The 27545-nt window shown below is 38.1% G+C and overlaps 1 protein-coding gene across 1 annotated transcript in view; it reads right to left on the bottom strand.

Moving 5' to 3' along the window:
• LOC137098442 (potassium voltage-gated channel subfamily H member 6-like) overlaps positions 1–26536 on the bottom strand; it is a 32311-nt gene extending 5775 nt beyond the window's left edge. The window contains exons 1-18 of the mRNA XM_067474675.1: positions 26335–26536; positions 24612–24842; positions 13457–13625; positions 12866–13243; positions 11850–12025; positions 10961–11040; positions 10701–10814; positions 7930–8102; positions 6502–6640; positions 6080–6193; positions 5684–5838; positions 5236–5477; positions 3841–4040; positions 3390–3477; positions 2037–2201; positions 1776–1897; positions 1522–1593; positions 438–531 (exon numbers count right to left, since the gene is read on the bottom strand). Of these exons, the coding sequence (XP_067330776.1) occupies positions 438–531; positions 1522–1593; positions 1776–1897; positions 2037–2201; positions 3390–3477; positions 3841–4040; positions 5236–5477; positions 5684–5838; positions 6080–6193; positions 6502–6640; positions 7930–8102; positions 10701–10814; positions 10961–11040; positions 11850–12025; positions 12866–13243; positions 13457–13625; positions 24612–24842; positions 26335–26410 (2788 nt within the window). The 5' untranslated portion in view covers positions 26411–26536. The remainder of the gene's footprint in view (positions 1–437; positions 532–1521; positions 1594–1775; positions 1898–2036; positions 2202–3389; positions 3478–3840; positions 4041–5235; positions 5478–5683; positions 5839–6079; positions 6194–6501; positions 6641–7929; positions 8103–10700; positions 10815–10960; positions 11041–11849; positions 12026–12865; positions 13244–13456; positions 13626–24611; positions 24843–26334) is intronic.
• Positions 26537–27545: the final 1009 nt, after the last annotated feature.

Genomic DNA, 27545 nt, shown 5'->3' with positions numbered 1-27545 from the left:
AGACATACGATTTCCTGCTGATCCCTACCCCTGGTCTTATTTGGCCCCTCCCATTGACGGGGAGTCCCTTCCTAAGTCAGCCTCTCAAGCTAACTCTGTTCCATGGTCTGCTGCCTCTACCAATGCCCTGTTGGTTCATCAGTAAACTGTGCCATATATTCCAACTGTTTTTGCACCTTGTTTTTGGAGTTTGGCCTGTGTATTTAGATTACCTGTCTGCCTTTTTCCGACCACACTTCCCGTTCCCTGATTTCACTCCATGCTTATCTTTGTCTTGTCCCAGTATTTCTTTCCCACGACTTGGTCCCTTTTTTGCTGAGATAACTTTCTCACACTTTCCTACAAACTTCCCTTCAAACTGTAAAATTTCCACCTTGACTAGATAGAATCTTTGCAGGTGCTGTCTGTCTTGATGGTCTGCATTTGTGAAGTGCTACCTGTGTGTGTGGAAGACAGTTTGTGTCTCCTGTGTGGTCTGCTGAATTCTTCACAGTCCACTCCGATCAAAAGACCTGTAGCTTCATTTTTCATCTGCAGAAAGGAAAGAGTTAAGTAGGGATCATTTACTATTCATAAAGTTGTACTTTGTTAAACATTTTGTGAAATTATCCACGTAAAGCTACAATGTGCAACCCAAAACCCCAATATGTAAAATATTTACAAATTAAACATCTCAAAACCATTTGGATGATATAGTGACTCATTCTCCACTATTGTACTGTGGAGTCCCACCCTGTGCTGTGTCCTGTGCTTTCACGAGAACTGTATTTAACCTTACAGCACCATGTAGCAAGGCACTGTCTCTGTACAAAGGCTAAAAAAGTTTCTAAAAGCCCATTTGGACACTGGAAATTGTAAAGAGTGCTCTTGTATTAGTTGCTTTTTAGCTGTATTGATTAGCTCACCACCAAAGTTTCACATATTGATTCAAGATTCAAAGTTCACAATTCAAGATTGTCAAAGTAACCCAAGTTTTGTCTGGTTGTTGCATTGCTGCTTGTGGAAACTTCAATTCATGCCCAGGAAGAAAATGTCTGAATATTAATATTTACTTCAAGATACTTGTTGTAAACTGTGCGTTTGGCCTGCACATTACAACACTACATTACAGTACACTGTTGACAAAAAGGGTCCTGTTTGCTGTGCACTAATGCTCATCCTGCTAGTGTGTCAAGTACTCCACCACCATTGCACAAATACAGAAAGCTATATTAAAGGACTTCACAGACTGATACCAAGTGAGGCAAAACAGCTTTCTGCAAGCTTGTGTTAAAACCTGCTTTCAGAGTTTGCATTTTCAACACTCAGCTAGAGCTAGAAAACAACATAGATGCAGAAGTAGGTATTTATTTAAAAGTAAACACATTGTAGCATATATAGAAATTAAATACGCTGCTCGTTTAAATATTGTTATAAAAATCATATCCTGGACTTTTTATCATGGCAATATTGTATTGTGAGCTCTTGATAGTTTTCGATCACTACAATATAGTGACAATTTCTAAGATATGAGTAACCTACATCTCTGAGATTGAAGGTGATATCCAAGTTGGACCAGAAATATTCAGAAAATTCTGGGTACATTTCAAGAACCTGCAAAGACAAACAACAGAAACAATCTGAACTGTCAAAAAATATGTATTCTCCAGTGATTAGCTTTTGCTAGGCTGTGTTTATAACATTGCTGAGGTAAAAGCTGCTCAGGTATCAGCTATTGATATCCTGTATCTCATGCCAGTGAATGAATATAAGTGAGACAACAACAAATTTAAAACCTCCAGGATGTCATCTCTGTGTATCTTGTGCAGATCACAATAGGTCAGAGCTCTGACATCAGCATGTGATTTTCCTGGCAGAACAGACAGATTGATGGTCTCCCCAAAGATATCATTCTTACCTAGACGAGAATAAAATGTTGTCATCTTGATGTGTTCACTTACAGTATTTCTGTGGAAGGTATTACGGTTTCTACTCAGATATTACTTTTGCCACTAGATGGTGCCACTATCATATAACTTAAACTCATAAGCACCTACCCAGTATAGCTAAAACCACGTCTTCTTTCAGGATCTCTATGGATCCTCTGGAGATGAAGTACAGGTCGGTTATCAGGTCTCCAGCGTGGACTATGGTGTCACCAGGAGGAGCATGGGTAGTCTTAAACCGCATTGCTAGGGCCCTCAAACAACCTTTAGTGGATCCTTGAACGCATAAAAAATCCTAAATGTTGGTCCAGTGTTAAAAGAACCATGTTGTCTGTAGATTACTTTAAATAGGTTTCTACTACCATATGCCTTATACATTCAATGGCCATTTTATTAGGTTCTCCTTTACAATCTAAGGCAGCTCTGCCATGAATTCTACTCCTACTTATATATTCTACTGAAAATATTTCAGTTTTTATTGAAACTCATCCATCCATTATTTTTAACTGCCTACCTATTAAAACAGTTAATAATAGAATGGAAATATGCTCCAACATTGATTTTAATGTTGAGAAGTGTGATGGAAGCCTGATGTGACTCATTGAACAGTAAAAGTGAGGTAATAATGCATCTGCATTTTTGACAATAATGCAAGTTTACTGTTTTCTAAATCCAGGTTTGTGTTAATGATGCATTACTTTAATGGAGGTACAGTTCAAAGTACAAACCCAAGCACACAGTAGACAGCTACAGAATGCTGCAGCTTTAGTTTAATTTTTTTGTTGTTGTCTTTCTCTATATTATGGGTTGATACACTGTCAGGGGTATGTCCGACATTAGTAGTGTTACATATGACACCAAGGCTCCAAAGAATGGGTATGTCAGTTTTCAATTTCATCAAGGCTTGTATCATTTTTGGGATATCATGTGATTTATGACAAACAAGGCCTTGGTGTCTTCAGAATCACGTGACTCCTTCAATTAGAGATTAGAGCTGTGGATGTAGGATCACCAATCCTGATCCATTTGTGCTTGTATTTTGTAATTGAATCTGATTTAACTATAGAAAGTCTACATGAGAAAAATCTCTTTAGGGGATTTTTTAATTGATGATTGCCAGTAATAAAATACAGTAGATATTTGGCATATATTACAATATAGATAACCTGCAGTTCAAAATGCTTTACTGCTGGGTTGACTTTTTCAATTGCATCTCTTAAACCTGCACTCAATCACAAATGCAATTAAACTGTGTAGCCAGTTGTAATACTTCAGATTGGCTGTGCCCATGGCCCTGCCACAAAACTGGGATTTTTTTAAATTTAAGCACCTGGACCTCTATTTTTGTGCCACACCCCACCCCTGGATTTTCCTTTTTAGATTGTAAATCACTATGAATATTGTTAATATTCACATGTATTCGTAAAACATCCACTTGTCATGTAGTATTTAATATAGTATTACCTTTAAAAGCTTTACAGTTCTGTAGCAGTGACCTGTTGAGATGGAGGCAAATATCTGCCTGTAAACACTCAGGGAAACCTTCTAAAACCTGGAAGAGAATGAGGCAAGGTAGAAACAGAGGATGTATGTAGATATCAATGTTAAATTTCTTTTTGGCTGAAGACCTGTACTATAAAAATTATACCTTAAAAAGTAATATCAGTCTGTTTGCACTAGTGTTGGCTAAAATCTAAATTATGTGAATGATGGTGAAAAGCATTTATCTTAAAACTGGGCTTGTGTATCTGTATCATATCTGTGTCATGCTGGTGACACTTTTAAAGTCAGATTTAAATGTACTTCAGTTACTCCATGTTAAGTAAAGTAGTACTTAATTGGGTATTTATCTGTCAACCTCACCATGATGGTCTTGAATATAAAAATATTTTTTTTGAAAGTTCTTCATACTTACAGCATTCATGTCTATCCCATTAGTGTATGACCATGCGTGTTGGAAGTATTCCTCTAGCCGCTGTCTCAAAGGGTTAGGGATCTGGTGTAAGCGGATAAACTCTCGAACCCGCATCATCTGGGCATGGTAGCGGGCTGTGCCAGAGTACAACCGCTGTATAATGGCCGATACATTACCAAAAATACTGGCATACATCAGAGCTGGGAAAGACAAAAACAGAAACTATGTATCTCATACTTTTTTTATTAATATAAGGAGTTTAATAGATGATTGTTTAGTCATTCATTACAGACAAGAGAATAAGATTTGCATGAACCAAAAAAAAATTAACTAAGATAATTTTTAACTTGTCTTTTACATGTGTTCTTCATGCTTATGCAGTTAACACTTTACATACACGACACAGAAATCCATATTATTATGAAGAACTTGTTGAACTGCTGGGGTTCTAAGCCTTGGCATTTTTATTCCTTAATCAAAAATCTAAATAATAATATATGAATTACTGATGTGATTCAGAGATCAAATTAGCCCATGTGACACTATTGTTAAAGTCAGATGATGCTACCTCCTTAAATAATTACAGGTACTTGCCAAGATGCCAGAAACTCCCAGTAAATCAATCTCAGAACATATAAACATAGTATTTTTACTTCTGAAGTTAAGGTTGTAAGTGATCTAACTGAATCGTTGTACATCATTAGCCCCTTTCACATATGACAAACAGCAGGATATTGCAGGGCAAAGTGTTCTCGCATAGAAAAAAAATCTGCTTGATTTCAGTGAGGGATGGTGCTTTGCTAGAGCATGTGGGAGGCACAACACGATAGAATATTAATAGTAATAAAATAATAATTAATAATAATTTATTAATAGGACGTAATTAAAAGTTACTTACGAACACTGTCTCTCTCTCTCTCTCACACACACGCGCACACACACAGAAATCAATACTGACAACTCAAGGGGAAATAATTGATACTGTATCATTATAGGTAGCTTGGCATATGGGTTATGGTGAAAAAAAGCTTGCCGTTTTTGGCATGCTGTGATGTTTTTATTTAAAAGTTTAAAAATATTTTAAGCTTCATTTAAAAAAATCGGTGTCTATTTTAAATGGTATTGTGGTTTTGTTTTTTTAGCCTAGTATTGCTTAGTTTTCAATGTTAGTTTTAACTGTATTATATGTGTGTTATGCTGTGTTAAGGATAACATTAAGGTTGACTAGTTTAGTCAGAAACATATTTTGCACGAAACAATTATGCTACTGTAAGTTTCAAGTCAAAGTCCTGCCTTCAGAGCCAAACAGTTGTTACCTTAACTTCGATCAGATTTCCCTGACATAACCAGAAAACAGGCTTTTTTTTTTTGTTTGTTTGTTTTTGTCCAACTCACCACCGATGAGCATGACACAGATGGAGAAGATCTTCTCAGAGTTGGTGTTTGGGGAGACATTCCCGAAGCCTACGCTGGTCAGACTGCTGAAGGTGAAGTACAGAGATGTCACATATTTATCTCTAGTGGAGGGACCCGATCCAATGATAGAGTCATTGTAGGGCTTCCCTAGCTGATCGCCCAGAGTGTCCAACCAGCCAATCCCAGCTGAGGTCGACCGCTCCACATTACCTATGGCATACCTAGGGTGAGAAGGCAAAATCTACGCTCATTAAAACCATACCATTCACTTTATATTTTATCCTAGGTTACTCTTTATGTTGTAATTTACTAAAGCATTGTACACTATAGTTTTTTGTAGTTTGTACTTTTTTGTGTAAAGTAATAATTAAATAGATGTTTTGTTTACGTCATCTATTTTACAACAAGATAAAGCAATGTAAAGTACCATATGCAAGCCAGCCAGTGGGCGATGAGGGCAAAGGTGCACATGAGGAGGAAAAGGACAGCTGTACCATACTCAGAGTAACGATCCAGCTTCCTGGCTACTCGAACCAATCGCAGTAACCGAGCTGTCTTTAGTAAGCCAATAAGTGTGGTGGTCTGTTATGAGTAGAAGACAGAGAGCAGCAATGTTTTCTATGTCACTATATCAAAATATAATGTGAGCATACAAATGATGAAAATGTATATATAAATAGACTGTTATTTAAGATTCCAGATGTTCTTTTTGTCCTCTATCTGTCTTTGTCTTTCCCCTATACTTTCCCAGCTTTCTACTTTCTTATCCCACCCTCATCTTTCCCCTTCTCCATACCTCTCCCTCTGCACCTCCTCTAACCACCTCCTCCTCTTCTGACCGGTAGATTAGGAGGTCAAAGGGAATGGCTGCCACCAAGTCAATTAGGAACCAGCCCTTAAAGTAGTGGACTGCAATCCGCGTGGACTGGCTCACCACCTTGGGAGACAACGCATAAACGGTAAGCTGCACATAGAGTATTATTATACTTTAAGAAGCCCAGCAGAAAATCTGTTTGTTTTTTTCCACACATTTTTTAAAACTATAAAAATTTTTACTTTAGACTTTTTCTTTTTTTAATTTTTTGTGCCATTATCATAATAAAGGACATCTTATATAATATTCTACAAAAAAAAGTTTGGAAGAGAATATAGTACGGTACAATAATATACAGAATAGCTTACGATGAATGCCATAGTAAAAGGTAAAAAATCATTGCTCATACAATTACAAAATATCCCGTTCACCTCGTCATTGGAGTTAACATATGTGGTCCTGAAGTTGATGATGATATCAACAATGAACATGATGTCCACTATAAGGTCTACCACATCAAGGGGGGAGCAGGAATAACCACAGGTCTGCATGCCTGCTTCCTCCTGGTCACTAAAAAAAAAATAAAAAAAAAATGCACCAATACATGACTAAAAGAAGCATTCAATGGAAACAAGCACTGTAAATAATTAGATAACAACATTTGCTAAGAGTAGGAAATCACACCTAACTAACCAAAAAATTTACAATTTTGTAAAAGAGATTCATTAAATCTCTCTTTTCTCTACCAAAATGTAGAAGAGCTTTAGAGGCATCCCCTGTAGCTGGGAGCCACAGTAGATGGTGTTAATACCTAACAAGTCTGCTGATTGTGTGGGAGTACAGATTTTTAGAGGAGAGGATTCTAGAAAATTATCTAAAAAAAGTGCTGCTGAATTCATTGACATCTATGCTCATTAAAATAATCGCCATGAACATTAGTGGGAATACTTATGTGAATTAAAATGTTAGTAAAAAAATGTAAGGGTTGCAGACACACCTTGGGTTATTATATGACAGCGTAATAAAAGTATTGGCTTTGATCGTGTGTTGGATAGAGGCCTAGGGAAAATGTGACCAGATTGGAATTTTAAAGATAACTACACACCGTAAGGCCTCTCAATGGATTACACAGCGGCTTTCCAATATATTTAAACTAAAAGAGAAATCAAGTTATAAATCATATCATTAAAGCTTATGATAATTCTGTTTTCTTCTGTAACATATGCTTTGTATAGCTTTCACTTGAAAAATGAAAATCAGAATTTCAGGTTTCCACTGTCTAAAACTTCAAATCTCAACTGTCATAACATATCACTAAAATTTGTACTCTATTAAGCAGTTTCAAGGGAGTAGTCCTACTCCTTCTTAAAAGGAACCGTACAAGGCTTCATAAATAACTTTTAAGTCCTACTTTGAGGTAGGAGTATTTTTAGTCCTAAGATAACTTTCACGTTAGTGATTTTAGGAGTGATTCTGAGATGCTTAATTTACAGAGTTGTCCCTACCATTAACATATACACTCACTTTATTAGGTACACCTGTACAATGTAATGCAGTCCACCACAGCAGCTCTGCCATGAATTCTACCTTTAAAATTATTTTTATTAGTTTTTATATTGAAACTGTCAGAAAGGTGATTATTTTACTCTGTTTATTATTAAGGTTAAAATTGTTAGAGGCGTTAGTTGGCCACCTCATTCCTTTTAAATAGTGTGGCCAAAACATTAGGAATTGGTCACTCTGGTGACCATGGTCACTGGCCTCTCTGCTGAGATGCTATATGTGCCACAACATGTACATTGAACCATATATATATATACACATATACACACACACACATAAATAAAATATCGACCAACCTTAAAAGAAATGTAGCAGAGTAAGGAGTGAAAATGGCTGTGTAAATCACCAAAAGTAGAATAACCCAGTCCCACACAGCTTTGAATGGACTGTAGTGAAGGATAGTCCACTTCTGGATCCTGGGAGTCTGCAGCTTATACTCCGGCAACACATCATCTCCCAGAGACAGCACCTAGAGGAGAGAGACATGTTGGTCTGTCCTATCACTCTTAAGTCATAATGTTACAGCATCATAAGCTACCATTTGGCTACTCAAAGCAGTAAAATAGGAACCTTGGTTTGGTGACAAGCTAAAGTAATAGCCAACTCCTCCAGCAGCAGACAGTTTGATTTTTCTGTTACAAGAATATTTCATTTGAAATACAAGTTCTCCTTAACATCTAATGTTATTGCTCTGTGAAAAAATAACTCTCTTTAGTCTGGTTGAGTTTCTGAAGTCTCTGCTTATCAGCACTGTCTGTCTAACATGTTGATTCATGCTGCCTCTCTCATCGCATGACTACCTCTCTGTCCTTCCCCTTTTGTCACTGTGATTATTTTTCTCTTCTCCCTCTTCTCTTCAGTATGAGCCGTGGAAGTACTCATATTGTACACTTCACTCATGTACAGTGGAAGTACAAATTTGTTCTGTTGGTTTTTTACTTTTTGTTGCTTCTTCTGCACAGTGACCTTGAGTGACCTGAGAGGTGCTTTCAAACATAATTTATTATTGCTACTACTATTATTACTACTTTACATCTCAACTCTCTAACATTTTTTATCATACAAATAATTTTGTCTTGGTCATAGCTCACAGTACTTCCCTCTTATTGAGAGGGAAGCGTGAATGTCTTGTGTGTGTTTGTGTTTGTGTTTTTGCAGTGTTACTGGCTTAACATTAGGGCAAGTGATGGGTCCATTTATGACCAGAAGTGAAGAAATATCTGATTTTTGGCATATTATGCCTCATTTGACTATAGGGAGCTGCTATTGATTTGCTGGAAATTCTCCGACCTTTTGGGAAATGTGTGATGTCTGGACTTGCAGCTATGAATAGTTTTTCAAGTACAACATAATACACATATGCAAAATATACATCTCAAAAATATTCAAACAAGCTATGCTCGTGAAACTAAGCTTCATTGGCTCTAGGCACTTTCAGATGAGGTGGAACAGTGATGTTAAAGTAAAGTGACTTTGCTGGTATAAATTCATAGGTACTTTAGAAGGTCCACTACAGAGCCTCAAACTTCCAGATGTGTCCTCCAATTATAGCTAACAATAGCCTAGCCAATCAACACGCACACTGACACAGGCAAAGTGTTGAGGGCAGTCACCTGCACTGTTTCCACAATGACAGCATCATCATTTCACTTCTGTCAGTCTCTGCTGGTGATAAAGTAATTTAATGAAGGATCAAACTATTATCTTCTCTCATCAAATGGTATTCTGTGTGTGCAAAGACAACAGATCAAGGACGTAGAGCAAAAAATGCTAAAAAGAAAAACGTATGACCTCAAAGCTGATAATGACACTTTTGGTCCCACTGTTATGACAGTGGCACATGTATTTGTTTCACCCTACCTGAGCCGTATCTAAACAAAAAAATAGCCATCACTAAAATATCATAAACAGTAAATGGCACAAAGGTACAACCACCTTACACAGCAAGGTAAATTAATTACCATCAGCAAGCACCCCCTCATTAATCACAGAGTTCAGAATCTGTCCCACAGCAGAAATACATCTCACGTTCTTTGGCGCCCTTTAAATGAAATAGCTGAGAGTATATATGGAATAAATATATTACATATATATTCTCAGCTATTTCAAAAACTCACTTTAAACTCAATGCTTGTATATATATGGAATATATATTTTCCATATATATGGAATATGGAATATAAATGTTAAGTCAAACTCTAACTCCAATTAAAATCTTTGGAGCACAATTGAGCATTTAACAGCTGAAGTGGCAGAAATGTGAAAAAAAAAAAATAAATAATAAAAAAAAAAAATATATATATATATATATATAGAGAGAGAGAGAGAGAGAGAATATTTGTATTTGATTCATCAGGTAAACACTGATGAAATCACTTCTCCATATGATTGTTAGTGCATAAGTGGTAAATGTACTACATTCTAAATACCAATGACAAAGCTCAGGGCTCTGGCGAAGTTGCAGTTCTGTGTTTAACACACATAATAAATCAATCAAACCGAGATCATAAAGATAAGCTTTTGCTCTGTTTTTTAAAATAGTTTCAGGTTGGGTAGTAGACTTTACTTTAAACTCACTGCTTTGACTTCCACAGGAGTCAAGACGCTCCTGGCTGATTTCACCTGGCTGTCGATGAACTCTGTCACAGCATATTTGCATAACGTTGAGCTTTATTGAACTTTTCCTGTCATATTACTGTGGTGGTAATCTCCTCTAGGCAGATTATACCATGAGCCATATTCTATTCAGCTCAGAGTCCTGCCATCTTCGGTTTTCTGATGACTGACTCTGCGGATGTAGGATGTATCCAGGGTGGAGATATCACGGGAGTATCCGTCAGTGGTGGACACATCAGTAAAACAAAGGAACTGGTGGTGCACTTCAGGAAGTCAGGGACTCCTGTCAATCCTCTCTCTATACGTGGAGAGGGGATTGAGGTGGTATTGGAGTACAAATACCTGCATGTCCACTTGTACAACAAATTGGATTTCACTTCCCCTGTCAGTAGTCATAATGTCATGGCTAATCAGTGTATTTATAATTGAATATCGAGTCAACTCCACTAACCTGGGTGACTTTCTCAGTGACATGGTGTGTTCTATCGATCAGTTTGCAGGGAGGTCGGATTTCACCAGGAGGTAATGCCACAAAAGCATCTGACTTGAGTAGGTTCTGCGTCACCTACCAGGTATACATCCATCACACACATACACACACCAACAAAAAAATGTACACAACAAAATAAACACACCAGGCTATGTTTAAAAAATTACATTTTAGTCATTTGGGAGAAGATTTGTGAGTGGAAGAACTGTTGTGTGTCTTACCTGGCTGTTGGTTCTGCATCGTAAATCACTATCTGATGTCCCAACAGGTGCACTGCTCTTTCTAGTGCTTATCACACCAGCTAAAGAAGAGAGGAGATCTCCTGGAAAAACTTGTGTTTCATTGATTATGGAATTGCATTATATCAATGCCAAATAGCACAGATACATAAAAAAAAAAATAAAAAATCAGAAATAATAATTGTCAGAATGCAAATTATGATTGCGAGTATGTGAGGCTGGGTATAGAAAAAAAGGTTTTCGATGCTGGTGCCTATATTATTACCTTGACTTTGATACTGATTCCTGATCCATACTTTTTCGATACCAGTTTTATAAAATCAAAGATCACACGCTTTTGGCATGTTGATTTGGCATGAGTTTTTTTATGGCTTGTGTTCTTATTTTTTCTTTATTAATTTAACTAATTTCAAGTTAAAAGAAGTCAGAACAAGTAATATTTATAAGTTCTGACACTAAAACATTTTAAATGTTAAAAGTTAGATATTAATGTGGGGCAGCACTGTGGTGGAGTGGTTAGCGCTCCCCCCCCGCGCTGGCCCCCCGCCAGGTTATTTTGCGCCCCCTGTGTGGTATCTGCATGTTCTCCCTGTGCTTGTGTGTGGCTTTCCTCTACTCCAGTTTTCTTCCAAAAACATGCATGTTAATTGGTGAATCTAAAATTGCAAAGGGGTGAATGTTAGTGCAAACGGCTGTCTGTCTGTGTATGTCTCTTTGTCTCACTGTGTACCCACTGCAAGGGCTCAATTTGAACAAATTGGGTAGCAGAGTGCAGACAGAGTGCACCTCTGTGCGCTACCACTGGCTTCTTGATCATTATGCTGCATACAGGAAGGAGATTAAACTGGACAAATTGTAATGTTATTCTCACCAGTACAGCTTTCTCTCAGCTGCAGCCTCTTTTCCCAGTAACTCTGTCCACTCTTGTCATCATCCACTGAGGAGGAATGTTTTAAACTCCCACCGCTGCCTTCGAAACTGCTTGAAAGAGGGTTGATGCAGAAAGGACTGTCCTCTTCACTTTGGCCACTCCCTCTCTCCTCTCTCCTAGACAGAACGTACATTTTTTTTAAACTGTCAGACATCAGTACTTTATGCCACTAAAAGGACATCCAACCCACAAAACAGTTCAAAGAGTACTTTATTTGCATTTTGTAGCTTTCGTATTGCCTTAAAAACAGTAAAAAAGGTATGTCCTCCTACTTTGCTGGAAAGTCCAGAGGCCAGTCACACTTATCAGAGCACAGCCAAGTGAGATCCACATTATTCAGGATCAGTATCCATGGATGAAGGTCCATATAAAATTATAGCTGCACACCTAGAACCCGCTTTGCTTAGCTCTCCCTGTCTCTGCTCTGATATAGCTTTACTATACTCTTTGTGATGTGCTACAGTCTGCACAGTAGTCATAGTAATCACATTACAATCAATAAGAACGCTACAAAGCTTACTAATCAGGGAGAAATCATTGCTTTTCTCTGACTGGTCACTAGGATGAGCCTCTCACAAAACACCTTTTGGTAGCAAAAAAACACTGCACTGCTGCCAGTACTGCTGAATAAGTCTGTGTCACCAGAGCCCTCCACCATACCTCTCCCCAAAAAGATAAGTGTTGGATCATATTTCTATATAAAAAAGCAAATTGAGGATCTCCTAATTAATCTTTGGTATAACAGCACTTATACAGTTTGTTACCATCCCAGGACTAGCATCAACTTAATTTCCAGCAGCACTAGGCATCTCTCTTCAAAAACTCCACTGTCAAATACACAATATTTTAGTCTTCTAAAAACTACTTATGTGCGAATTAAATCCAAATAAGAATTAAAGTAAAGATTATCAAATGGTGATACAATCACAATAACATGTTAAAGATGTAAAAATTACCTTAGAAGAGTATGTGAGGATGCAAGGGGCAAAGCCACTGTTGGGGGTGCTGAGGATGGAGCTGTGTGTCTTCTTCCTCCTCCACGAGCTCCCACTCTTCTGTCCCACAGAGGCCCTTCTCTTCTCAGTCTGTCCCCCTCACTCCTTCGTCTGGGTGCCACCAAGGCATCCCACTCTCCTAGTCTTTCTCTTTCCCCCCTTACTTTTTCCTCCTCATCTTCGTCCCACAGCAGCAGTCCAGCTCCAGCCTCCGCCAGCTGCTTTCTCTCAGGGAGGGACAGCAGCTTGTCCAGTGCTACAGACTCATGGCCGAGGGGAAGGAGGTCGGCATGAGGAGCACCCAACTCTGTGTCCGGGGACAAGACATCGGAACTGGCACTGAGGGAGCGGAGGAGGGGGCGCAGACGCTGCCTCCAAGCTGGATGGAGCACAAGAAGAAGACAGTGAGGCCTCAGTTCCTCTTCAATCTAAATGAATCTATAGAACAGGTGTTTAGGAACTAGTCCGTAAATGCTAAATGTCTTGAATGTGTATTGAATCCTTTATACCTCAGTATTAAAGAACATATTGAGTGTTGAGGGTTAATTAAACATACCCATGGTCAACCAGGGCATACGCAGCACTCTGTTGAGCTCTCTGGCCGGAGAGCTGTTGACTGGTCTGGGGTCAGTGGGAAGCTCAAAGTTGAGAATGAACATGATGACCAGGCCGTCTTCATTCTTCACTGGAACTACGTCTATTACACAGTGGAAACACACTCCTGCAGTAACAGTGGTGGACAGAGGAGGGAAGACTGTAAGAAAGTGTTTCTGAGTACATACATCATTTTATTCATGTAATTCAGAGCATTTCCTCCAGATGGTGACACCATAAAAAACATGATTACTGTCTGACATTTGTGTAGTGTATTCGACCCCTCAAGTTTCAAAGCAGACGACACAAGATCAGCAGTACTTGGAAAGACCTTGTGAAGTGCAGAACACTACGGTAAGGACTGCATTGGACCACCTCTGCCCCCCAAGGTACTTTGCAATACCTGGGATAGGCCAGAATGCATCTTTTGGCCAGGTCAGTCTCACACCTGAGAGACGATGAAAATATAGAGCCAAGAAGATGCTTAGAAATCAATCACATAGGGAAGGTCTCCTTCCATGTGCCCATTCATCTAAAGACCCTGACCTACTCATTCACCACCTTCCAGCAGCATAATCATCAGAATATTGTGTCGTTGGACCCAACTCTGGAGAAAACTCTCAAAGTGCATGCATGTATTTCACAAACCTCCATTTAACTTGTTTAAACTCTGGTTTATCACGAACAATTTTAGTGGACAATTTACAAATAAACTGGTGTCACTGACCTGATGTGCTTTTTCTCAGTGATGTCATTTCATCAGTTTAGGTCAACTCTGCTTTTTATTTTGTCATAGAACTTTATCTCTCTATTTTTATTCTCCATTCTTCTTTTGTGTCTTTGTTTTAGTTTTAGTGTTTAGTGTGTGTCCTGATAGTGTGACTCTTGTGTATGTAATCATGTAATCATTTTTAGACTGAAGCCACATATTCCCTCACTCAGCTACTCATATTCTTCATTTCATATTAATTGACTTCGCACTGTGTTTTCTACAACCAAATGTGGATATCACATTTCGTCACAACTCGAGAGATCCTCTAACCTTATTGCCCATATAGGTCATTTGTCCCTGCCCTCTCTTACGACCCACAGAACAGTTTGTTAAAATAGCATCGACAGGGTAGGCAGGCGCCTGTTGAAATTCCACCCACTTGGGAGCCAGGCACTAAAATGGTGGATTTTAATGTTGTTTAACTGTATTTTCAGTCCTTAACAGTCAAAAATGTGACATTAAAATTGGGCAAACATGGTGGTTTGGTTAGGGTTAGGCACAAAAACATCAGGGTTAGTTGTAGTCACTAAATAAACATCATTTCTGAAAAGTTGCAGTTTGCCTTAAATATCACTGCTTCCCTAATGTCAATTCACCTGTTACATGATGTTTTACATGATAGCAATAACTTCACACAGGACTGGTCCGATCTCCTGCAGGAAAGTTCTGTGTTTTGTGACCCAACTTAAACACTATGTAGTGGTCTAAAGTTCACTACAGGTGTTCAGTTTTTAGTCGTATTTTACAGGAGGACAGTCTCTCACAAAACATAAGGCTAAATGTAGTTGTATTTTAGTAGCCATCTGCTTGTGACAGATCCTCCATGGCTGCATTACACTGGGAAAGGTGGTTGTGGAGGTGGTTTTAACTGTGTTAAAAAGGCAGTAAAAATGAAGAACACGTAGGGAGTCATGTGTTTCAGTGTATCAGTATCACTAACCGGATCATCATATTTTCCTGCACATGGTCGCATAACATATAGTACAAAGTATACGCACAGTTTGTTTTAGCTTGAATTAAATGCTAATTTATTATTTTAATATTTAGTTGAAGGTTTTGATGCTGTGATGGCAACGTCACATAAGGGCTGTGAGATTATGTCTTTGTCCAAAAATCACTCCATGTTGACTTATTCACCGCTTCCTATATAATGTAAACTAAGTAGTTCGTTCAGCAATGAACAGTAATTTGGAACTCACTAATCATCATCATGTTTCATCATTACTAAGCTGTTTGAGCCACACAAAAGGTAATTTTCTCATCTCTAGAACATATTATTGGGATGTTAATTTTTTCATTCCATTGTGTAATTTCTGAGTGCACCGTTCACAGGAGTGAATCACAATCACACACTCAATCTTCAAACACTGCCAAAGTGAATGTTGTAAACTGTTACTATGGTACAAGTTCTGATAATTAAACATATCAGTATTTCTTTCTGATTGGCCTATGAGTGTTTATTATCACATAGCATCATTGAAAGATGTATTTGGTTTGCTAGATCATATTGTCCATGTGAGTACTAAGTACTGAGTACTAAAGAGTGAGTTTTTAAATCCTATAGAACAAAGTACTGACTGCACAATAACATGTTATCGTTTCTTTTACATAACTGTCATTTTAAACATGATGCACACACGTCGTTTGTCTTCTACTGAAACAGGATTATAGGATGTAATAATCAATAGATAGAAAGCATTGAAGCTATGTGTGTGTTAAGAACTGAGATGCGGGGGCGGTTAGTGCTAAGGGTAAATTGACAACCAGGGAGGATTATCGTAAATACATGCTAACTTATTCTGCCTTAATACCAATAGAACAATGATGTTACTGGACCATCTGCTATAGAACACACAGACACAATTGCAAAATAGCCAGGCATGTTTCCAACGCGATAATCCTTAAACTATGAACTATTTCTGGAATACTAGAATTATTTCAATCATGAAAGACAAGTTTTCTAAACGTCATTGTAAATAAAACAGACTGACTCTATTTATGATTATTGACTGATTAAGGGGAAGAACTCCCTCGGACTGATTTCTCTGGATTTACTGCAGGTGAGAGAAGAGAAGAGACAAGTGCATTAATCACACAGGCAGCTGGATATAACTTACGTCAAATACATTAAAAAAATTAAGACAAGTCATGAAAATACATTATCTCTGGTTCTGGGGTTCCTATTTCTGTAAACTCATCCATTGTTAATAAAGAGCTCATACTGAGAGTTAGATTCTAGGAATTAAACCCTTCTCCTCCTTCAAGCACTCATACAGCACTGTATAAGAAACCGTTAAGATACCGAGATGAACGTGATCCACATGGGCTCAGAAGTAGTTTGGAAAACCGTTGTCAATTGCTTCACCTTTATCCTTAACGATAGCTGTAGCTGTCACTGCTGAGGGTGGTTACAGTTTGTTTTTATAATGACATTGGTTTCACCATAAAAATAGACAGTCTGGTTCGCCTCACATTTTGTAATCTGAAAACGCAGTCTGTTTGATTACACGCTCAACGACACGACAGATGTTGTGACATCATTTTTGGCATTTTGGGCTCTGAGGACAGAATAACAAGTATAAACTAAACTTTAGCAATGATTTAAAAGTGTAATTTTAAAAAAAGTTATATAACAAAATGGTAAACATGTCTCTGTCCCAACTTTTTCCCCTGACTTCCTTCTTTTGCTACTAAAAGTCATGAGGTAATAATATAGTTTTGTGGCTCTGTGCTACATTGTGCTTCTACCCCATTTGCTCCTGATAGATGTTGTAATTCACACAACCAGTCAGGGTCAGGAAAACATGAACTCACCAACTGGGCATTTCTGTTCATCTTCTGATTGGGACCAACTGAAAACTTATTCAGACACGTCTGGTTTACACAGCAGGGCCATCATTAAGATTTTATGTAGATATATTAAAATGTAAAGTTAAGTTTGGGATTTGGGTGGACCACCTGACCACAGCATAGCTCCTCAGTAGATTCTGAACACACTTCTTGATAGCTATTAAAATTAGCTAGACTTTGTTTTTTAACGTGTATTTACACTTAACTCTTGTTTCCACAGCGTTTTGCAGACTGCTGTATATTTTAAAACACAAATCAGGTTCATCTGGATCTTGTCAACCTTCTTCTCAAAACATAAAGGTGAAAAGTAAACTACTTCTCACAAATTGCAGCATTTCTGTGCTTTTTCTGATCCAGTCACATTTATTCAGCCCCAACCTAAAACAACAACAACAAAGGGGTTTCTAAAGTTTGTGTGTGTGTCTGTGTGTGTTTTGAGGTCGCTGAAGGTCGATGCCAGTCTTTAGGGACAATAAGATAAATAGGATCATAGTTTTCATTAGAGCATAAGTAGTATATCAGCCAACAGATATAAAATACTAGCAGATTAGAGATTAATAGAAAAAGCCAAAAGATTATCCTGCCCTGTCTCACACACTCACTGATCCCATTTCTCACTCTGTCTCGCAGCACACTCTGCCAGCATCTTTGTCAAGTTCTTGAGAAACAGTGATAAACAGCTTTGTTTTGTATTCAAACATTTTAATATGCCCAAACTGTCTGCAGCGTGTAGATGCAGTTTAGTTTGTGGCTGATTCTGCTAAAGATATTTGGGAAGCCGTTTATTTGCAGAGATACCTTGATACAATTTTGTCTTTCTGGAGGTCATGACTACCCTGCTGCATTGACAGTTATTCATAGTTAGATTATACAAGCTGCTATGCACAATCAAACGTCTAAGCCAACAAAGCACTCAACACCTGCTGAGTGACAGCTGATCCAGCTGTGATCAGAAACTGCTGTCACTTCATCTTATGGGTCAGACAACAGGACGTCTTATTTCTCTAAAAATGTGGTTTCTTGATTTCCCTTTCTTCATATCGGGGGTTTGCATTTTACATGTGAGGGACCAAGGTGCAATATATGAAACATATTAATAAAATACACATCAAAAATAATCCACAGTGCAAAGCGCAACCAGCCACATCTCATAAATCCACAATTATAATAAAATGATTCAATCCATGAAGAACAACAGGAATAACTGGGCTTAGAGTGACAAAAATGTATTAGCCCTGTTATGTAGTATTAGAACATTGATTTATTATTGAATTTTGACACACAGTCACACAGTCACACACACACACACCCCTCAGAGATTAGATTTGACCTGTAGTCTCAGACATTAAAAAGCAGCTAGAATTAACCTCATAAACAGTGGCAGCATTATTTAAACACACCCAAACCTTTCATTAAACCACATGATGAAAAAGTGCAAACACACCATGGTAGCCTGACTCCAAAAATGGCCTCCAAGACCAGTTGCACTGTGTAATTAGAGTGCAGTGAGCTCTAAGATATGATTTACTCACTCCCTGTGATGTGTTTGTAATGCAATCCACAGTCATCTCAAAAATATTTTTTAATTTAGGGTCAAAGATGCAGTGCCCGTTGAAAAGTCAACAGTCAACACTGGTACCAGATATTCCTTAGTTCCTCACCTGGCATGAATAGGCTTGTTAAGTAAATAATAGTGGAGGTGATAATAGGGCGGAGTCATAGGGATATAATAATAATAATTCCCTCTAGCAGGGGATCGTTAGGTGTGGCATGGTGACCCTGATGTTGGTTCCCAAAATACAAGCTGAAACAAGGACTCATCTGGTTATGAACACGTTTCCACTGTCTTTCAGTCCACCTGACATGAGGTGGGACTCTGAGAAGTTTCTGCACAGAACTGATGCATGGCTTCCTCCTTGTGCAGTAATGTCTCAGGTTTCTTTTCTCTATGCTGTGGTGCACTGTTTTAAGTAACTGGGGGCCCAAGGGTCACACACAATCAGAAGTGGTTTCTACCCTTGGCCTTTACGCTCTGAGATTTCCCTACAGTTCCTGACTCTTCTCACAACATTATGTACAGCAGATGCTGAAAGATTCTCTAGAAGCTTGTTTTGAGGACCTGTTTATGAACTGAAAATTCTCTGACAAAGTGGTGACCCGCAAACCATCGTTGCTTGCAGAGTCTTTGATTAATACTCATTTTGTACCCAAATATACAAACCTGCTAATTTAAAAAAAATAATCTGCAACAGTGTTACTTAAATATTTTATTTAGTTAAGAGTTCAGAGTTTGTTGCTGGCATCAAACTAAATGTTTTTATATTTACCATTGGTCTGTGCAAGTCTTTTTCTTTGTACTTTTGTCAAATAATTAAAGTCAAAATCAATTAATCAATTACAGGTTTTATTGCACTTGCTTGAATTGTTTTGAAAATGGTTGTTTATGTTTATTTTTATCTTATTGTTAGAAACAGTTCTTGTCCAGATCAGTGAGGCTAAAAAACTGTTTTAGGTTTAGGAAATAATGCAGATACAACTATAAAAGGAAAGACGATGCCACATGAGGATTCATTTATTTCTCACTGACTGCTTTTAGATGCACTTAAGTAACCAGGATAATCTTTCTCACTTGTTACTGAAAATCCACATAAACATGCAGCAGCAGAGTAACCTGATATCTTCTCCAACTCAAACTTAGCTACAGAGGATGAACCCATTCCCTCGCTTGCAAAACAGCAGAAGTGTCACAATACATGCCAACTTCCATCTATCAGGGAGAAGCATGTAAATGTTTTGTCACCTTGACACTTCAAGGTCTCCACTGTTCTGCAATGTTTTACAAAATCATAATAAATCCCCCAAACAAAAAGTTTGCTACTGATTAGGGAAAGTAATTAAACAACCATTTAAACTTAAACCACTGTGCTTATTTGTCACATTGGCTCATGCTCCACTGGTTAATTCCCTACGGAAGAGATATTATGCTGCCACTTTTTCAATTGCAGCTTAAAAACAGCTTTTAGACAGTGATGCACTAGTGTGAATGAACCAACTAAAAAAAATGAGAGTGGACATCTTCATGTAACCTGATCAAACTAAAAAAAAAAAAGGCAATGAATCCATTTTCTTCCCAAACACAGGGCAAAACATCTAAAAGCGGCTTCTGTCTATATGTCTAAGTATGAAAATATCCTGTCTCACTTCAGCACACAACAGGATCAAGTGTTAATTGCTCATCTTCCACCAGTTACATAGAAACAGATGCGCTCATCCTTCCAGGGTGACCCCCAGCAGTCTAATTCATTTAGCATGAAGAAGCTGTGAAGGTCCCCTTTACTCCCTCTGTAATCACATGTATTCACTCTGTGTTCTATGTAAACTTGTGTCTTTTAATGTGTGTTTCGTTTTAAGCCTGTTAGTGTCTTCACAGTATTTCTAGAAGTCTCTGTGTGTGTGTGTGTGTGTGTGTGTGTGTGTGTTTGTTTGTTTGTGTGCACGCAAAAAGAGGTGGAAGAAACCAAGGAGACACATTAGTGCACTATTAGAATAAAGGCCCAGGAGGTTTTTGTCTCTCTGTGTAAAGAATCCCATTAGGCTTATCAAGCAGTACGATATTTTCAGGCTTTTACACGTTGAGATGTTAACAGCCTCTGAGCCCATCTTACCATAATATTGGGCACATCCCAGGAAAACGCATAGAGATTTAATCCACTAACACAGAAACTCCCGAAAGTAGTAATTATTCACAAAGAGAAAAATCTGGACTGGTGGATATTTGGGTGTACATTTGACGAGGTGTTCACTGTCTGGATTTCATTTACACAACACATGATACATTGTGTTAGCGACCATTTAGACCAGGGGTCACCAACATGGTTTCCGTGGGCACAAGGTAGCCTGCAAGGACCACATGAGTAGCCCGCGGGCCTGTTCTAAAAGTAGCTCACCATAGCACCACTTACCAATGAGCTGCATCTAACTTTTTTGTTGCTATTCTTTTTTAAATCACATTTGATAGTTATTGTGAGAAACCATTAACATGATCCATGTCTTCACATAGATGAATATCCTTAATTTAATTCATTATTAATAATAACATATAATTAACGGTAAATTGAGCAAAGTTGTTATTTAAAAAAGTACGTATTAATCTGATAGCCCTTCGCATTAATCGCTACCCAAGAAGTAGCTCTCAGTTTGGTGACCCCTGATTTAGACAAAAAAATGTATACAGCCTGCTTTTAATACCTATATGTGTAAGCCGACTTGTATGAAATATAATACAAAAATATGTTGCAAACTCAATTTGTCTGTTAATCAACATATACATTTTTAAGAAAAACTAAATTGAAATTAGCATTTTATGTGAACATGCATAGTGAACATGCATAGTAAAGAGTATTTTGTATTAGGACTTTGTTTTAATAAAAATATTAGGCTTTTATTTTAATTCTTGCTTTTCATGTGACCTATTATTCCCAAAGCTTTACAGCAGGAACAAAAGATAAATGGGAAAATTTACAGGTTAAGTCCCCTAAAAAGTTTGTTTTCAATGAGAGGGAAGTATTTTACACATTACATTTCTCTGCTCTCCATGCCATATCTTCATGCAGGATGCTTTGAGTTAAAAAAAGCAAAAGTGCTGACGTCATTGTCAAATCACATTGACAGCAGATTTCCAGCGGGTCCCAACTCATCCGAAAATAAACCATGATCATCCTCCACCCAAAGCCCCTGGATGAGCTGCTGGTACATTCCTGTGATCTCTCCTCTGTCTCATGTACCTACAGATCTCACATTCTCTAGTGTAATAGAGAGCATCCTCTCTTCCTCAAGCCGAGACAGAGCAGGTCCCCGCCACATGTTCATTTTTAATGCAGGTGTTTAAAAGACCATAGAGAAATGAAGACATTTTATAGAAATGTCAGAGGTCTTTATTTTTGGAGTTAGGCTAAGGACAGTGATTTGATGGTGGCCAAAAAAAGATGTAGCAAGCTGCTCTTTTAAAATTGTCTCTGTTTCAACACAAAATGCTGTGTGGCTCATGTTTTGGAACCTGAAGACGTTTCTGTCTAATAAGAAGTGAGCTGGATCCTGACTGCTGGTTATTATGGTCTTGATGTGGGAGGATTGAGGGCAAAGGATCTGATGCCCTGGGACCAGTGTTTGGTCCTTCGGGAGTTGGCAGATCAGAGAGATGAGTGAAGTAGTGGGTGGTGTGGGGGGTATAGGGGCAGGTTGTGGTGGCCTTTGTAGGTAAGCAGCAGGATTTTGATGTGTTTTTGCTTAAGGACAGGGAGCCATTGCAGTTTTTGTAGGATTGGGATGGATGTGGTGTTGTGAGCTTGTCACCGCATGTTGAGGAGGTAGATTGTAGCCTAGTGTATTGGAAGTGACAGAAGCATTTATCAGAGTCTGAGGTGATAAACGTCTGTTTTTATAATTTTGTTAATGTGGTGGTGAAGGACAAACAATATCCAGGTCAACCAATGAGCCAGGAGCTTAGAAATACATTAATGGAAAGCACCATGTTACTATACATCTAAATTTAGTTCAAGGACCGTGTAGTCATACTTTGCTAATATGAATCTCGGCTCAGAGGTAGAAAACAACCCAAAGCGAATGATAGCTTATAAAGGATCAACATGATAAACAGTTTTTTTTTCAGTTTTTGTGCTTTAAACCACCTGAATTTTACAGTACCTAACTATCAGTTCAGAGGACAGCAATTGTGGTTTTCTGAAGGCGAAAAAAATTCCGCTCGTTGTTTTCAAGATTAGCACAGTGCCATACAGTAGCTGTCAATTCTTGCTAGAGATGCCGATCAAAGGTTGTGTCACACCTTACATTAAAAAATGTAAGGTGCTAAACACGGTACAATGATGTGTCATACACATTACTTTGTTTATCATAGTACACTGTGTAAAATGTAAATTAAAGAAATTAAATAATCTGCAAATCCTTTGAAACCTACAAAATATTGCATATACTTTCTGAATTTAATGCCAGGAACACTCCTTACAATGAGGTTAATTGGCAACAGTATAATGGCAAAAAAAAAGAGGATTTTTGAGCGATAAACATGGGGTGAGGTTCATCACTGTGAAAAAAATTCATGTTCAATGCCTTTGTTAACATAAGATTGGGATAAATTTGGAGATTTCAACAATGAACGTTCTTAGTGTCATTAAAAGCTTTAGAGATTTCCTACTGAGCTTATTTAAAATGGACCGAGGTGAAGTGGAAAACAGTCCTGTGTTCTGATCAAAATTTGAGATTCTTTTTGAAATTATGGACACTGTGTCTTCCACACCAAAAGCGCTGAGGGAGCATCTGGCATGTTATCAGTACACTGTTCAAAAGTCAGAATCTATGGTGTGGGGGAGCAAAAATGTTTTTAAATTAAAGCAGTTGGATCCTAAACACTTATTATATTATAACATGTGTTATTAAAAAAGGGAGAGGTGCAACAGAGAGGCAAGTTCAAAATTAAAAAGTTTTTTTTTAAATCGCAATTTCAACATTTGATTTGTTGTCTTTGTACTATTTGAAAATCGAAAATATATTTTAAATGATTTGCAACTCTTTGCATTTTCTTTATTTAATATTTTGTCTATTACATTGCACACAGTACCAACAGTCTGGGTTTTTTGAATTGACCCACTGAGTTTTCATTGCCTGTGCTTGTACCCAACAATACTTCTGTATCTGACAGCAGTAAATAAAAAGAGAAAATCTAAATTCTTAGTGCTCATGCATAACCAGTTCATTCTGTTACCATTCTTATTATAGGAAACATAACAATACAGCAGACTCCTAGACACTGAGGAAAGTAACACAAAAATTCAGATTTATAGTAAAACTAAGTGCTGTGTCAGCTAAATCTGAACTCATTCTGCGCTGCCTTATCTTCTCTCTGTTAAACCCATTTACCCTCTGGCCTCTTTGTCTTCTGGCAAAAGCAATAATCTAGGAAGTGCTGAAATATTACATAAAAACACAATAACAAAGGTGCATGTCAGCAGCTGCTAAGATGACAGATTAAATATTAATAGGGAATTTGCTCCTGCAACAGAGACACTGGCAGAAATGTGGAGCTGTACCACAGAACAGTGCAGCACAATTCTTACATTGTTCACTGCCCAGCCAACAAGAAGTCCCCACATGGATTTAACTACGCAAGGAGCTTCCACTGGATCAATACTGCAGTGACTGATATGTCTTCAAACCTCACTAACATGATGAGTAGCTGACTACCTGAATATATAAAGATTGTTTGAATGTCATTACACAAGGTTTCTAGCATTTGCAATTCTTGGATTTTAGTTGTGTTACGCAAATAATCTGTAGACACAGCTGCATAAAACTGTACGACCTGAAAAAGTAATAGTAGTACAGAAAGTACAGTGGGTCAAGGTTTCTTTGTCGATTTTGTTGGGCAAAATCCACCTTAGCTGATACAATGGAGCATCAGAGTGGACAGCATCCTACCGTCTTTAGTGTAGAGGCAAATCTCCACTCTTCTCTCTTCTGCTCCTAGCAGAGCTTTTGCCATCTGGGCCACCGCTGGTCTCTTTGTGTGAGGTCCATACAGGAAGCTGCAGGTGCAGGGCTTCTGCATCACCTCGGCTCGGGTGTAACCGCACATCCCACAGAAGGCATCATTACAGAAGATGATGGCGCAGTTCTCCACCTGTGCGTTGGCAATAATAAACTTTCGATCTGTAGATAAAGAGGAAGAAATGAGGAACGAGGATAAGATGCACACATATATTTTAACCGCGTGTGTGTGTCCTCCATGTAAGAGAGGAAATTCATATTATTTCTCCTTTGTTAGAAATTCAGACACACTGATGGCTATGGTGTAATTTGTTTGGGAAATTTTGGGATATACAGCTGCCATTTGCACAATGTAGCTGTGATCACATTTTACCCATTGTGTGTGACCCACCGCTCTGTCATTCTTGGCACCAAAGTGTGCACAAATAAATATAAAACACACTTGTCATAAATCCTGAGTATATCGCACTTTTTGTTTGGATGTTGATGCATGCTGGATGACTTTGTCCTACCATCTGTCTGAGGTGAACAACTCCTTCAATCTCCTGTTAGAGACACATTTTTTTTGCCTCGGTCTCAATCAGAATCTTGCGACTGGGTTTATAGTGGTTATTTAAGCAATGGAGTCCCCTCTTAAGTGTTATTTCGCTCTATAAGGCCAAATAAACACATTTTGACCGCTGTAAAGAAACTCAGGGTTCAGGTCATAGTGTTTTGTCCAAGGTGAGTTTCCTCTTCACATCAACATGTGAAGAGGAAAAGCTGGGAATCTAATGACCAACGATGGGGTTCACAGACAACTTTACCCTCTGATCTACAGCCACCCGATAAATGATTAAAGATTCGTTTTAAGATTTTAAAATGACAATAATAAATTAGTTTAACATCTCCTGAACCACATGTGTGAGTAATCCTGGATGTGGCATATATGTTACAATAGATGTGACATAAATTGTTTAATTCACTGAAGCTCACAACACTTAGTTGGATCTGATCTACTTAAAAGACACTTGTGTCTCAATTCGAATGTGCTCACTTTCCAACTTAAAGTGAAAATTCCGATGCCATGCAGGCTGTGATGTGCTCTTTCATCTGTTAGTTTCTCCATCTCTGCAGAGAACTTCTGTGACCATTAGGTCACTGGCCACCTCCCTAATCACGGTCCTTACTGGCCAGTCACACAGTTGACCCTACGTAGAGTCCTGGTGGTTCTAGTTGCAGTCAACGTCTTGGAAATTGATTCCTACACTTGTCCTGATCTATGCTTTGTCACAGTTTTTTAAACGGCATCTACAGAGAGTTCCTTGGCTTCATTTTTTTTGTTACTGTGTATTCACTTCATAATTATATCCAATCAATTTACCTTTGCACATGATGGACTTGAATGTCACATGACACATTTAAAAAACTCTAAGCACCAGATCACAATTTGAACTACCCCAGTAAAGCATCTGAATACTTTTGTAAATAATAGTAAATAATAATAATAATTACATTTTTTTAAGTTCAGGAAATAAAAAAATATGTTTTTTAATTTTGTCAATATTACATATAAATTGGTTTTCTAATCTGCCGCCTCTTGTTTCTGTGCAGCTTAAACAAAACTCTCTCCTGTTCTCACTGTGGTAGTAAAAGCTTTTAAACGCTTACTCACTTTGCCCCTCAAACTTGCGGATGATTGTGTCCAGGAAAGTGTTCTGAGGCGCCACATGGCCCCGTCTCACCGGCATGGTTCCACGGTCTCCCCCGACGCTGATTTGCTGAAACCGGAGCGGTTCCGGTTTGTCAGACACGTTTCTCTCCTCCACACAAGTTTACTTTAGATGAAGAACTTCTTGGACCTGTGCTTTATGAGCTTTGCCTGTTCCTCCCTACACACACTCCTGTCCCTGTCTCTCCCTCTCGCATCATTCCCTCTCCATCCTGCACAGACACGCCCATTATCTGAATCCTCGCATCTGATTGGTTCGTGCAACAGGTAAGCGATGTCACCTACAGTTGCTACTGCTATTTATCAACGTATCAGTTTCTGATTCTTCTACTACTACTACTACTATACTATTATTGATTTCAAAATGCCGATTTTTTTTTAGATGCTGTGAAGCATGAACCAACATTAAATCAGACAAAGACTTTTAATTAAAACATGAATTTGAAACTGGTAAAAACGCTAAAAAGCTACTATGAAAACAAACGATTAAAAATTATTTGACTGAATTATCAACAAGGCAGTGGAGGAAAATACTTTTTCTTTTGGAATTGGTTTTAATGGGCTACCTGGCCACCTCCTCGGCTATGTCACTTCAAACATTAGAGTGAAGTGGCTCATGCAGGCCATAAGGAAACACAACATATTTTCCATAACAAGAGGTGGAAAGTAACTAAGTATAAAATATAGTACTCAGCTACTGTATTTTAGAACAGTTTTCAGGTACTAGTAATTTTGCTGTACTACTATTCATGGAGAAATTGTATTTTATTTTCTTCGTAGAAAACTTTTTTAAGAAAAAAGAAATTCTTCAATAAGGTTTTCTTGCCTGTGTGCAGCTCTTTCTGTGGTCATGAACTCTAGTTGTCATACATGAAATACAGTAAACCTCTACACTAGAAAATTTGGAATTTTGCTTTGATTACTGCGACCATATCTACTGTTGAACTAAAAATCATTTGTCTGCCATAAGCGTGTGGTAGGCTGTGGATCCTATAAAATAAATGCAAGAAGTTAAATTAACAAAGTGACAGTTACATACTATAAATGGAATTGGAGCTGGAAAATGGACCTGGACCCTTTGCCCACCTCTCTGAAGGACTAGCCATGACTGATAAAATTTTCAACAACTGTTGCCTAAATTTAATTTGAAGCTC

Source organism: Channa argus, chromosome 14 (genome assembly GCF_033026475.1).
Source record: "Channa argus isolate prfri chromosome 14, Channa argus male v1.0, whole genome shotgun sequence".
NCBI lineage: Eukaryota > Metazoa > Chordata > Actinopteri > Anabantiformes > Channidae > Channa > Channa argus.
The sequence above is the reverse complement of the archived record's forward strand: the minus strand, read 5'-3'. Positions and strand labels throughout refer to the sequence as shown.